General features: G+C 44.8%; 3 protein-coding genes across 3 annotated transcripts; 1 reads left to right on the top strand and 2 right to left on the bottom strand.

Moving 5' to 3' along the window:
- Positions 1-1,121: 1,121 nt before the first annotated feature.
- On the top strand, positions 1,122-3,095 carry JR316_0008605 (Cytochrome P450 monooxygenase virE; the record flags this gene model as incomplete). The annotated part of the gene is made up of 8 exons (XM_047894318.1): positions 1,122-1,172; positions 1,228-1,751; positions 1,805-1,905; positions 1,958-2,220; positions 2,276-2,434; positions 2,494-2,642; positions 2,695-2,799; positions 2,864-3,095. The coding sequence occupies 8 exons, from the start codon at positions 1,122-1,124 to the stop codon at positions 3,093-3,095; spliced, it is 1,584 nt and encodes a 527-aa protein (XP_047745777.1).
- A 487-nt stretch (positions 3,096-3,582) lies between these two features.
- Positions 3,583-5,619, bottom strand: JR316_0008604 (Arginine--tRNA ligase, cytoplasmic; the record flags this gene model as incomplete). Its single annotated transcript, XM_047894317.1, has 5 exons — positions 3,583-4,015; positions 4,064-4,439; positions 4,490-4,901; positions 5,016-5,342; positions 5,395-5,619. The coding sequence occupies 5 exons, from the start codon at positions 5,617-5,619 to the stop codon at positions 3,583-3,585; spliced, it is 1,773 nt and encodes a 590-aa protein (XP_047745776.1).
- A 3,111-nt stretch (positions 5,620-8,730) lies between these two features.
- On the bottom strand, positions 8,731-10,360 carry JR316_0008603 (uncharacterized protein; the record flags this gene model as incomplete). The annotated part of the gene is made up of 4 exons (XM_047894316.1): positions 8,731-9,422; positions 9,489-10,022; positions 10,073-10,129; positions 10,189-10,360. 4 exons carry the CDS (start codon positions 10,358-10,360, stop codon positions 8,731-8,733), a joined length of 1,455 nt encoding a protein of 484 aa, XP_047745775.1.
- Between the last annotated feature and the right edge of the window lie 2,500 nt (positions 10,361-12,860).

Genomic DNA, 12,860 nt, shown 5'->3' with positions numbered 1-12,860 from the left:
GTCAGGTAGGCATCTTGAATATACGTCCTAGATCCTGAGTGTCTGACCTAAAATATAATTGCGTGCATAAAGCTCGGTCTCACTTGTTTCTCAGCCCGTTATATATATTTGATGACCGTCAACTCGCAGCATCCTCTTCCCTGCCATCTTGGAGGTGAAAGTCTGGGGAACTGTGGCGATGTCCAAACTATTTATAGCAGCGCTAATTACCGAAATTTATGTAGAAATTTGATGCACATCCCCATTGGTAAAGCCCCTAATATTGTACATAGGGTACAGCCCAACCAAAATTGAGTTTTCCGTCACTCATGGCTCTACGTTTCTCGGAGCTTTACTTTATGCCGTCGTTGGCACAGAAGTTAGGATGTCTCTTGTTTATATATACCAGTATAGCGCTGGCCAGCCTGAGTCTGACTCCATTGTACACCTATTACATTCAATCTTCCGGAACAAAAGTCAGGTTAACCTTATATTTAAGCGCTGTAACGACCGCCCATCGGTATCTCCGGTGTCGTGATTATTTACAGTGCAGACTTGCTTAATTGAATTCTAGCTATTGTTGCGATCTAAAAGCCGCTGAAGCTAACGATGGAGATGGACCCTGCCGCGGCGCTTTGTGAGAGGTTGACGGCCGCCAGAGTCCACAGTGTTACCCGTCTCAAAGTCAAAGAGCAGGTAACCGATGTAATTTATAACTCTGATCCCGGACCGCCGACCGCTTGTCCGATCCCGACTCATTAATGTCATTACACTATGCAGATTCAGTCTAGGTACACATTTCAGGACGTACTATATATCCTAGAATGCATTGCCAAACGATAGAAAGGGCGGGAGGTTTTACAAAAGAGGCAATACCGAGAGCATGCCGCAGATTAGTCGTATAACCGATGCCAACAATGCTTGGAGATGTTTGTTTCTTCATGGTAGCTCATTCGGACTTATCAGAAAAGGAATGTTCTTCAACTATGGTATAGGCACAGACCATTGGAATGGTGGCATGTAGGTTGTATGGGAACCAATTTACCATTTCATCATCGATTTGTGCGTACAATATAAGTATAAAAGGACGGAGAAACCATCCAGCACACGACAGACAACTTTCTTAATATCTTTGCGCTACGATGTCGTTAGTTGGAACTGTTGTGACTCAGTCCATCAACCTAGCTCTAAAGGTAAATTTGCATTGTCCAGAGATGTCGGCCCTACTGATAATAAAACTATTGCTAGACAACTCTTGCATGTATACTGCTTATTGGAGCATATTTTCTAAGCCCCATCGCACTTCGTCGCTTTGTAAAGGACAAAGACGGAAATACAATCCCTCCCGGCCCCCCAACACGATACGCCTACCTGCGCAAATATGCTGAGCGTGCACTGGATAGTTGGGCAAAGCAGTATGGGGACCTCTTCTCCATTTGGATGGGCAGTCAACTATTTGTGATCATCTCGGATCCGCAAGTTGCCAAGGATCTGTTCGTCACCAACGGAGCAATATTTTCGAGCCGGAAGCGATACTTCATGAAAAGCCAGGTTATTCTTAGAGGACGCGCTATCACTGGCTCTCCGTATGGGAACACGTGGAGACAACATCGACGTCTTGCGACTCTGGCCCTTAGTCCCAAATCAATGGAGGGACATGCAGATATTATGGACTACGAGGCTCATATGCTGATGAAAGCTCTTTATGAGGAAAGTCAACGAGGAACAACCCCATTGAATACGACACAAGCTACTGGAAGATATGCGTTGAAGTTCGTGGACCAATCACTGGTTTGAATTGATGAAACTGACGGGTTTATATTAGTAACATGCTCATACTTTCCTTTGGGATTCGAACTACCTCACTGGACGATCCTTTGGTTGCAAAGGCCCTGAGACTGACTATGGAATTTATGGAACTTACTGGTCTGTAATAATCCAAAAATATTTAAGCGCCCATTCTCATTAGCTAACGCAGGACCGTGGGCGAATGTAATTGACTTCTTCGAGATTCTTCAGTACATTCCTACTCCAAAAAAAGCAAGAGGACATCAACTATATGCCGATATGGTGGACACCTACGGGTCAATGCTTCTCCAGTTCAAGACCAAGATGTTAGCCGGGGAGGAAGTTCCCGATTGTTTGATCAAAACTCTTCTTGAGAATCAGGAGTCGGAAAAGCTCGACTGGGAAGATATCTGCATGTTGTCAGCTGTATTTACATTGGGAGGAGTACATTCGGTGCGGTGTATCTGTCATTGTTATCTTTATAGGCCCTAACTTTATCGTTCCCCAGGTTTCTGGAATGATCCAATGGTTTATTGCAACTCTCCCTTCACATCCCGAAATATGTGCAAAAGCGCAAGAAGAACTGGACAGAGTAATTGGACGTGATCGCTGGCCTACTATTGAGGACGAGTTTAATCTCCCATATGTCCGAGCTATAATCAAAGAGGTGACTTCAGAATTTTTTCCTCCACCGGAACAATGCTCATCATGAATTTATGCCACCAGTTGGAACGACTACACGCGCCATTTTGGAATGCAACACCTCATTTTACAACCGAAGATTTCTCCTACAAGGGACACTATATACCCAAAGACACTGTCGTGATCCTGAACTGCTATACTATCCATCATAATGAAATTAGATATCCTGATCCGTGAGCTGCTTTTACTATTCTGTGCCACATATGTTCTGACTTTTCTCGCAAGATTTTCCTTCAATCCTGACCGGTATCTCGATGACGGTCTTAGCTGTAACGAATCTTCAAAACTCTCTGATCCAATGGCTCGTGATCATTGGGCATTTGGAGCCGGGTAGGCGCTAACCCCTCTACATTTCCTTCAAATAGACGCTCATAAAGTTCTATTTATATTTCAGGAGGCGAATATGTCCCGGAATTCAAACGGCAGAACGCGAGCTATGGCTAGTGTGTTCACGTTTACTCTGGTCGTTCAACTTCAAATCCGTTCCGAACGAGCCAATTAGTTTGGAGGAATATGATGGACTATCTGGTCGTACTCCAAAGCCGTTTAGAGTGCATTTGACCCCTCGTTTCGAAGGCGTTTCTAAGATTTTGGATAGCGCCGAAGATGTTCCTTTTTACCTTTGATTATCTTGCTGTACCCTTGCCATAATGCGTATATCCTTGATTGTAATGTGTATGTTATACTTACCATTGTATCATATCTTGCTTATATTAGCCAATTGATTTTTGTTTTGGATCCTAATAACTAGGTTTGAAGGCACTCGACCTTTCTTCTTTTCTCCAAAAAGGTCCTAATTGTTCCACGAGACCATATATCTGCCTACCCAACGGGAATGTTCTAGCCAAACTGGTTTTTCCAGCCTCCAATTCCTATCCGACATTAACGTCATCCGAATTCGCCATGAGCCACGGGAACCATTTCACCGGGCTGGTTTGGCTGACCTAGAACTTCTACCTACCACCACCACTGTCATCCACAGTCGGAGTGAAGGATACCACGGAGTACAGAACCAAAAGAAATCACTGAATAAAGAGGAGACAGAAAAAGCAAAAGAATATAAATTAAGTCAAAGAAAGCAATTCAAATACCACTTCCAGTATCAATACCCTACTACATCCTCTCTAAAGGCCTCAAACTCAACAACCTCATGGCCGCACCCAAGACTTCACGCGCACACTCGTACAGATACAGTTTCGCGCGTGCCTTTTCCAGGTCTTCTTCACCCTTCACGATCACCGAGTCCCAGGCGCTGCTAATCGCGTGTGCGAGGCGGAACGCAAATGTCACCACCCCGCTCGGCTCCTGTGTCTTCATCGCCACCTTGACGACGTCGGGGTAAGTGCCCAGGAGGAAGGCAATGTCGCGCGCATGTGCGTATTGCGCGAGCAGCTCGGTTTGGATTTCGGATGAGGGTGGGAGCGGGGTCAGGGTGGGGTTTTTGCGCGCGATGGATGCAAGGCGGACGTGTGCGTATTGGAGATATGGGCCAGTGTCGCCTTCGAAGGACTTCATACGGTCCCAGTTAAATGTGTAGTTGCCGATCCTGTGAAACGTTTAGGTTGAAAGAAAGATTTGAATGCTGTTTTCGTACCTCTTAGCGGCCATGTCCTGGATTTTAACACCCGTAATACCGATCTCTAATGCAGTCTCTTCCGGGTCTTCGACAGCCTTGTATTTCTCCTCGTTCTTCATCATCTGCTCGTGCATGACATTTCCAGCCTCCTTGATGATCTGGTCCAAGAAGACGACTGTGCCTTTACGCGTGGACATACCCTGCACCAGACCGTAGTTGATATGGACAAGGTCTTTCGCCCAAGGGAAGCCCATCAATTCGAGGACTTTGAAGAATTGAGCGAGATGGAGGTCCTGTTGAGATGAGACAACGTAGATCATTTTGTCGAATTTGTATTTCTCGTATCGCTCGATGGCCCCACCAATATCACGAGTGAGGTAAATCGAGGTTCCGTCTAAACATGGCTGAGTACGAGACCGGAAACAACGAGAATGGATGACGCACCTTTCTTGCGAACGACAGCCTTGCCCAGTTTCCACTTTTCGAGCTCTACCAACTTTGCACCATCGCTGTCAGAAATCAAACCCATCGTCTCCAACTTCTCCAACGCAGCGTCCATCGACTCCTTGCCGACCTTGCTCTCGCCGGTATACACGTCGAATTTGACATTCAACCGTTCGTACTCCTTCTCGTATTTTTTCACGCTCATCTCCCGCCACACACGCCAGTTCTTGAGTGCGTCTTCGTCGCCGTCTTCCATGCGCTTGAACCATTGGGCTGCGGCGGCTTTTACGGAGGGGTCGGATTCTGCATCCTTGTTGATGGCGACGTAGATATCGAAGAGGTGCTTGATGGCGTCCTTCTCAAGTTCGGCTTGGGAGCCATATTTTTCGAAACCGGTGGCGATCAGACCAAACTGGAAAAATAGTCAACTTAAATGTACGGAAGGAACTAAAAGGGCTAGGGCATTGAACCGAGGGAGAGCATGGATGCAAATGGGCAATGGGAAAGCCAAGAACAGACTTCTCACCTGAGTTCCCCAATCTCCCAAGTAATTCATCGAAATGACCTCCCATCCACACGCCTTGTATAGATTCGCAAGAAATGCGCCAATAATGGTGCTGCGCAAATGACCAACGTGGAAAGACTTGGCGATGTTGGGCGACGAATACTCGATGATAACTTTCTTTCCCTTGCCAGAATCGTTCGTTCCGTACGTCGCCTCACCAGTTGGAGAGCTGCGAGTGAGGCTGTCGATCTGGTTGAGTACTTCACGGATCATGCTCTTCGTGTTTACGCGAAAGTGGAGGAAAGATTTGTCAAGAACGACTGCCTCGACCCATTCGTCGGATTGGAACTGTTAGCTTAAAGCATGAGCGTTGAAATAAAAGTCTAGTTGTGATACTCACACTGTCTATCACCTTCGCAGCTGTTTCCTCGAGCTTTCCCGGTATTCTGAACCGAGGAAGCGCAACGGTAAAGTCCTCACCCTTCTTGCCGTAGTCAACTCCAGAAAATGCTTGTTCCAACGTCAATGGTAGTGCGTTGGAAAGCTTCTGAGCAATAGCTATCCGGAAGGAGTCCAAAACACATTTTGTGGGATCCGTTCCTGGAACTGAAGGTAGCGAGGGCATTGTCGAGGCCATCCTTTTGGTTATACGTGTTGTTCGATTTGCCTTCGTTAGCGGCGTGTAGGATACTGGTAAGTGAAAATATCGAAAATACGAAATCAAGTGAACAGGTCTGCGATAGTTAAAAGGCGAAAGAGGAACAGAAATATAGCGGGAAAATGAAAAGACGGCCAGATTGAAAATCGATAAGACTTTTTTGAAGGAATTTTATTAATTGTCGATGACTCGATGTGCTCGGTCACGTGATCTATGTCGCGAAAGCGCTAGCCCCTTTCGGCGTCTCCCAGTCGCGTCGAAGCTAAGCAAAGCTATGTGATGGCTAAACAACTATGAGAATAGGAGTAGGACCTCCAGAGAGAGATATTAAACTGAAACGAGTCAGAACATTTATCGTCTATGCATAACTAAAGATAGAAATCATGTTTGATCACTTGTTACTGATACCGTCAAATTGTTGAACAGAACATGGTTTCGACAGGTAATCTTACGAAGCATACTATAATCTGCTTTCTCTACTTTGAACTGCATAAACATATCATTCCACAATCTTTGTCCTTTAAAACTGCTAAGTATTGAATGTATTCTGCGTGCGCCCTACCAATGAACCTTGTCATTACACCTATACCACCTGGCAAATATAAAATCAGATCAGATCAGATTCTTGTTTGAGATGTAATGCTTGTTATAGCAACCAGAAAGTTATCTACTGATGGATATGTAATTACTGTATCACTTTCGTTTCTATATGCCACCTCAGAGACAATATAAGCAGGGGTGGTAACACCAGTGGCCACGTCCCTCAGAATACTCGCTCGTTGCTGCCCCAAACCCATCATGTCTTCCCATATCACATCGGTTCCTTATTCTCTCAACAATGAGAGCTTTTTGAATATTGATTCAATTGGTCCAGGACTTAATTCCTCGATGTTTTTGAACATTTTCATGGGTATTTCTGCAGGGCAAGCAGATATTTTGGCATTACTCACCACAGACTCCAGGAACATATACGACAGTTTTTACTGCAACAGTATTCTTTTGTAGTACGTGCTCTATCACAATCAAATCTCCTTAAATTTTTCGGACCAACTTTTTTATACATCAAAGCTTCGAAGAAATCAAACGATTCTGGACATATTACTGTGCTCATGGCGCTGTGCTTATTGTACCTTTTCTCCCTGCTCTACTTCGTTTCACAATGGTATCTCCTTGATCACCCCCCTGTCATGGATGGCGCCTGGATAGACCCCATAGGCACGGACAATAATTCGCCACTGTCGGTCAAATTTCTCAAGACATTCACATTTAACGCTTCTCTGGTCATATCCGATGCTCTATTGGTTCGCTGATCATTATTTTGCTAAGTGTGCAATGACTTAGCCACTTACAGACCTGGAGATGTTATCACGTCTCAGCAAAATCATGGACAGTAATTACACTCCCCTTGCTTGCTCTTTTTCTTCAACTAGGTACGTTACTTATACAGTCACACTTCACATTTCATTGCCATATTAAAGGCGTGTGATGAAGGGATGAGCGTATTTGCGGTATTAGCTCAATTTAGTTTTGTTACATTTGAAGAGGATACCGTGGTGTTCGCCTCTCTCGTAACCACAGCATACACTACATTTTACATCGCATTCCGAATCTTCACTGCCTCAAAAAGCAACATCTCGGCCACACCGGTATCTGGAAGGGTCTATAGTCGTATTATCATCGCGATTATCGAGTCATCTGGGGTTTATTCATTTTTTCTCATCTTTCATGGCGTTATTGGAGCCCTAATCATGGCTTTCGAACCATTCCCGCAATCTTCGACTGTGCCCAAGGTAATGGCCCCTTTCACTCAAGGGCTGGTAATCATTACTTCTGTGAGTAGAATGCGTATAACACTCGCCAATTATATATTTATGATTAATTGGTCAAGGGAATGGCACCAACGATCATGGTCGCCAGATTGATTCTTTTTGACTCCAGCAACACAGTGACGTGAGAATTTCTATACCTGCCTTGATTACACAGTATAGCGAAAATCTCATGATCGTTCCAGGCAAAAGAAATGACTTAAATGGTTATCAAGTAAATTGATCAAGACAAGGCTGTATTGGGGGCCACGAAGGATGAGGAAGCCGATATGCATTCTACATATAGAGTGAAGTAGACTGAAGGTTTGAATTCGTCTATTCATTGCGCCTACAGGCTGCAGATTCTTATTGCAGCAGATTACGAATACAGATACAACCTGTAAGTATATTTATTAAGTAGATCTATAGAGCCTTTGTTGACAAGACCAATTTTTACTAAGGACACGTTGGCCTGTCGGGTTTAAATTTATATCATGTAATAATTTCTAAAGATAGTGATCTTGCTTCATTACGTTCCCAGGTACCCCGATACCATCAAATTGGCTGAACATAATTTTGCCAAGTAGTTAGCGGTATCATCACAATATATCATGATTACAAAGATGTAATGTAGAAATATGAATATTCCCTTCTCGTACCTGAGCTTCATGGAAAGCCTTCCTCTACCATATGTGTCTATACAATCAGATGAGTTCGTTGTACGTATTCTGCATTTTGAAAACCGTTTCATTACGTGCATACTAGCTATAAGATCATATCATATCAGAGAGTCTGGTTCTAGATGCGATTTTGAGTCATAGTAACCAGTAATTTGTCGATTGACGGTTCAGCTGTAAATACCGCACCCGCATAGCTTCTAGATTCAGATGCCACCTCACAAAAAGTATATAGGTGTGGGATGGTAGCGCTGACTACGGCCCTCTTTTTGTCACCTCTGCTCAAACCAATTATGGCTGCAAAAACCGTATAGTTCACATTTGCAATTGAAGAGAACCTTGATGAAGATACTGGTCCAATTTTTCCAGGACTTCACCCCGCAATGTTGTTAAACCTTCTAATGGGTATGAAATAATATGATAACTGAATATATTATTCGTTGTTCACGAAAAGCTTTAGGAACATATACAGTGATTTTTACTGGAACAACATACCTCTATAGTACGTATTCCAAGACCCATGGAGCTTCTTGAATGACACAGACCAATTGCTTTTAATGTATCAAAGGGTCAAAGAAAGCGACGAAGTCAGGACCTCACACCCTCAAATACCCCATCGATATCTGCATCGACTCCAAAGGTGACCTATTGCCCGTCCATCTCATCCTTCCATCCATATCGCCGCTCTCACCAGCATAAACCACCCCTTTTCCATCCCCACGATCTCCCTCTCCTTCTTCCTCTTCGCCTTCGCCTTCACTTTCACCCTCACAATGCCACAGCCTCTGCACATGCACCGGTACCCGACCCACATCGTCCCCACGCACATCCCAGGTCGTATGCACATTCTCTGCGCGCCGCATCTCGACGACTGTGCCGTCACACACCTCCATACGCGGTGCTACCGCGTCTGTATGGGTTGTACCTGCTTCGGGGGAGTGTGTGTAGGCGAAGGGGAGGGAGGTGGTGTTTTTGGATGCGGCAGTGTAGTCGTATTCTGTGCTGGATGTTGTGGAGGAGGAGGACTCGCCGAGGTGCGAGTTGAATGTGAATGCGGCTTGGAGCGTTCGTCGGACGCGTGGGGGAATGGGGTTCTTTTTATGATTGTGATTGCTACTGGAGTTCGAGTTCGAGTTTGAGTTTGCGTTCAAATTTGAGTTCGCGTTAGGCTGTTGATCTGCTAGGTTGAACTGGTTAGGCACCGGAGTGTAGGATGTATAGGGTGCGTTGGTGTCGTTATCTTGGTTTTGAAGGTGCGAGTTTTGAGGAAGGGGTTGTTGTGCTGGTTCTATGGAAAGATAGAATTAGTTATGCAGACATGTGGGTGAGGATGGATTCTGCGACTGCCACTCACGATGTGGCGTAGCCCATTCCCACTGGTTTCCTGTTTGTGGTACTTGGGTACAAACACCGATATGGGCTGCACCAGACCTCTCAAAAGTGAGCTGCGGTGGGGGTGCGGTGGTAGGGTGTGACTGGTATACCGTGTCCTGGTACACCTGTTCCCCATCCCCACTGCCATCCCTAACCCCATCCCCATCCATGTCCAGGTCCGTGTCAGTTATTGTACCGGCGTCCCGCGTTTTCTCGCATGATACCTGATCCTCGAGCTTGCGGAAGAACTGTGTAAGGCTCAAGCTGACTTCTGGCGACATCGCCACGATATGTCCTGGGAGAATGGACGCGGCCATATGATGCCCTTCGTGGAAGCCGTAGGCGGCACCGCCTAGGGAAGGGTACGTATACGGTATGGTGGCCGACATGGGGTTCTTAGTAATAAATCGGTGCGGGTACGGTTGCATGTGGAATACTTGGGTGTCGGGGGGAGGGGAAATGTGTTGCGAATTGGGAAGGGAGTGGATTGTAGGCGGCCGGGGGGCTTGAGGGGCTGGGACAACGCTTAGTCTAGTGAATGTGAACAAAAAATGGTCGGCGTACTATGTTGTGGAACCCCAGAACTTTCCTCAGGCTGACTATACGACCTTCTCCCTCCTTCTATATAGAGTTAGGTTAGTCAAAAGACAGAGAGTCGATGATGATAAGAGGCAACGTACCAATTGTGTATGTGTTATGATTGTGCACGGTCTGCGAAAAGTCGTTGCCTGTAATGGTGGTTGTGTTGTTGTTGGTCGTGTTTGAGGTGTGATCGTGATAATGGTAGGAGCCGTTTATGTTCTGGAAAGTAGGTGTGCCGGATATGCGGATGTTGCGTGCATTTTGGAACATCATTGGCTTTGGTGCTCCCAACGAGAGGTGGGTGCTAAGGAAAGGATGACTGGGAGCTTGTAGGCCTTCTTTATGCTGCAGCGCATCCTTGTATAACCCACATACCTGCGCAGCTGGCAGACAAGTAGAGGTCTACACTGGAAAAACACAGGTTGTCGACTGCAGAGGCCCAAGACGCGGGTCAAGGCTGTGTCATTGGAGAAGGAGACATGGCCGGCATGAGACGGTTGGTAGCCAGCGGAGCCGTCTGCCCTTCCTTCTCCTAAACGATTGGAAACGACGAAGCTTGAGATTCGGCAGATTCGTGGGCATTTCAATGCGAATTTTGCCAAGTTCAAACTACACGTGACCTTTGTTCGGCATGCGAGATGCCGTTGTCGCTCAAAGGTCACCTCAAAGCATTTCAAAGAAATATTTTGCAGAATAATCATCGCGATTGATGGGGAATTGTCAGCCAAAGTTCAAGTATAAAATCTAATATTCGCAATTTGCTCCAGAAAACGTCCTCTTGTTGGGCCATCTACTCAGACAGGTCAGTGGTGTTCGGTGCACTCCGGAGATATCCTTTCTGTTTAATCGCAACACAAAGGTTTAATTTGAGGAGGCCCACATCAATAACTAGCAGACGTGCAAATCTCAACCTACTATTCCAAAACTTATCCGACTCAATGTTTTCCATGCTCTGTAAAATCATCATCAAAAACCTTCCAAAGTTTTTCATCCAGCCTTGGTGTTTCGTTTTGAAACACGAACAGAATGATGTTGTGATTGATGAGGTACAGACACAGAGAGGCCTCATATATTAGAACCTTTGTGTTTTGTTTTGAAACACAAACGGAATTATGCTGTGATTGATGAGGTACAGACGCAGAGAGGACTCACATATTAGGATGGATATTTTATGATCACAGCTACTATGGCATCCTGAATAGTTAAAAATACGACGTTTCTGATTTATACAAATACATCACTGATGTGCTCAATGAATCAAGGTATTCGTTCCTGATGACATCTATCTTCTCTCCATGGTGACATAACACGAGGATTGATATCAAATGGTCTAGTACTATATTATGAGAGCAGAATCGTGTAAATGGAAGGGTTTTCTCCTGTCGAAATGAACATTACCATCCATCGAGACTCGCAAGTTGCTGTCATCTCCAGTGGCATAAATGCTACGATGCTTGCGGGCTTCCTCTTAGGTGATCTCCTATGTATTCACACTCTAGAGCTTGCTACCAATTTCAGACAGGCGTATACACTGTGGTGTTTTTGGTGACTGTCTACCTATATTGTAAGCCCTTTGAATATCGTTTTGAACACTGGAAAGGATGACAAATTCTTCAGACACCAAGCAACCCGCAAAGGGTATTCGACGATATATTTTAATTGTGGTATCACTGTTATACTTGCTTTCCTTCTGCTCGGTCATGACCATGTGGAACCGGACCAATTCGTCTGTTGTTCAAGCAGAAAGCATAGCATTGTCATTTTTATTGTTAATGAATCCCACAAAAAAGAACAGTCTGTTTCTTCAATTTGTGAACGATTCATCGATCATCGTAGCTGATGGTCTACTGGTGGGTGCATTTCCTTTCAAATGCACTACGTGTTTGAACAAAATCAATATGTATTTTCTTAACAGCTGTGGAGATGCTACCGTTTATGGGACCAAAAGCTTGGAGTATTTTGCATAACCCTGGTAATCATTGCGGTAGAAATTGGTATGTCTTATACTTCTTACGTCAGATCAGTAATAAATCCTTTTCATATAGTCCTTGTAATAGCTGACACTGTACTGGCTTCCAGAACGATACAGAGCCCGGCCTTGGTAAATAATGTCAATGGCGCCTTTACATTCATATCATTGGGGGTCACTTTTTTGACGACTTCGCTCATTGGATATAAGATGTACTGGACGACACGAGGAATCAGTACCTACCGCAAAAAGGTTTTTAGGCGTATAATTCTTCTCTTAATCGAGTCATCCGTTGGCTACACCTTGATTATCCTAATGAATGGAATTACCTCTGTTATACCAGCATTTAATGACTTGAATGCTCCAAAACTTTTCCAATTGACATATTATTTGGCCGTAGTGCTTCCAATTACTGCAGTGAGTTGAAATTTTATTTATCTCACCTCATAACTAACCTAACCCAGGGAATATCCCCGACAATTCTTGTGGGACGTATCACTATTGCGGACATCATGAATACGAAAATCAGCAGTGAACAATTTCCCACGAGTTACTAGATACCCATGACTTCAAAAAGTTATCAAGTCATGATTGAAGACGACTGTTCGGCAGCCTTTACAATTACGAGTTAAAATCAATATAGTACCTCAGCGTTGTTACTTTACTCCAACTTTTATTTCACCGTCTTGTATAATCAAGTGATTGAGAAACTTCTTCAGGGCAGCATACTGCATCGTGATGTCTAGCTGGCGTTCGGGGGGTAATTTAAGGACTTTCATAGCTTCACATCAATAGGTAAAA

The sequence above is a fragment of the Psilocybe cubensis genome, chromosome 8, assembly GCF_017499595.1.
Source record: "Psilocybe cubensis strain MGC-MH-2018 chromosome 8, whole genome shotgun sequence".
Lineage (NCBI taxonomy): Eukaryota > Fungi > Basidiomycota > Agaricomycetes > Agaricales > Agrocybaceae > Psilocybe > Psilocybe cubensis.
The sequence above is the reverse complement of the archived record's forward strand: the minus strand, read 5'-3'. Positions and strand labels throughout refer to the sequence as shown.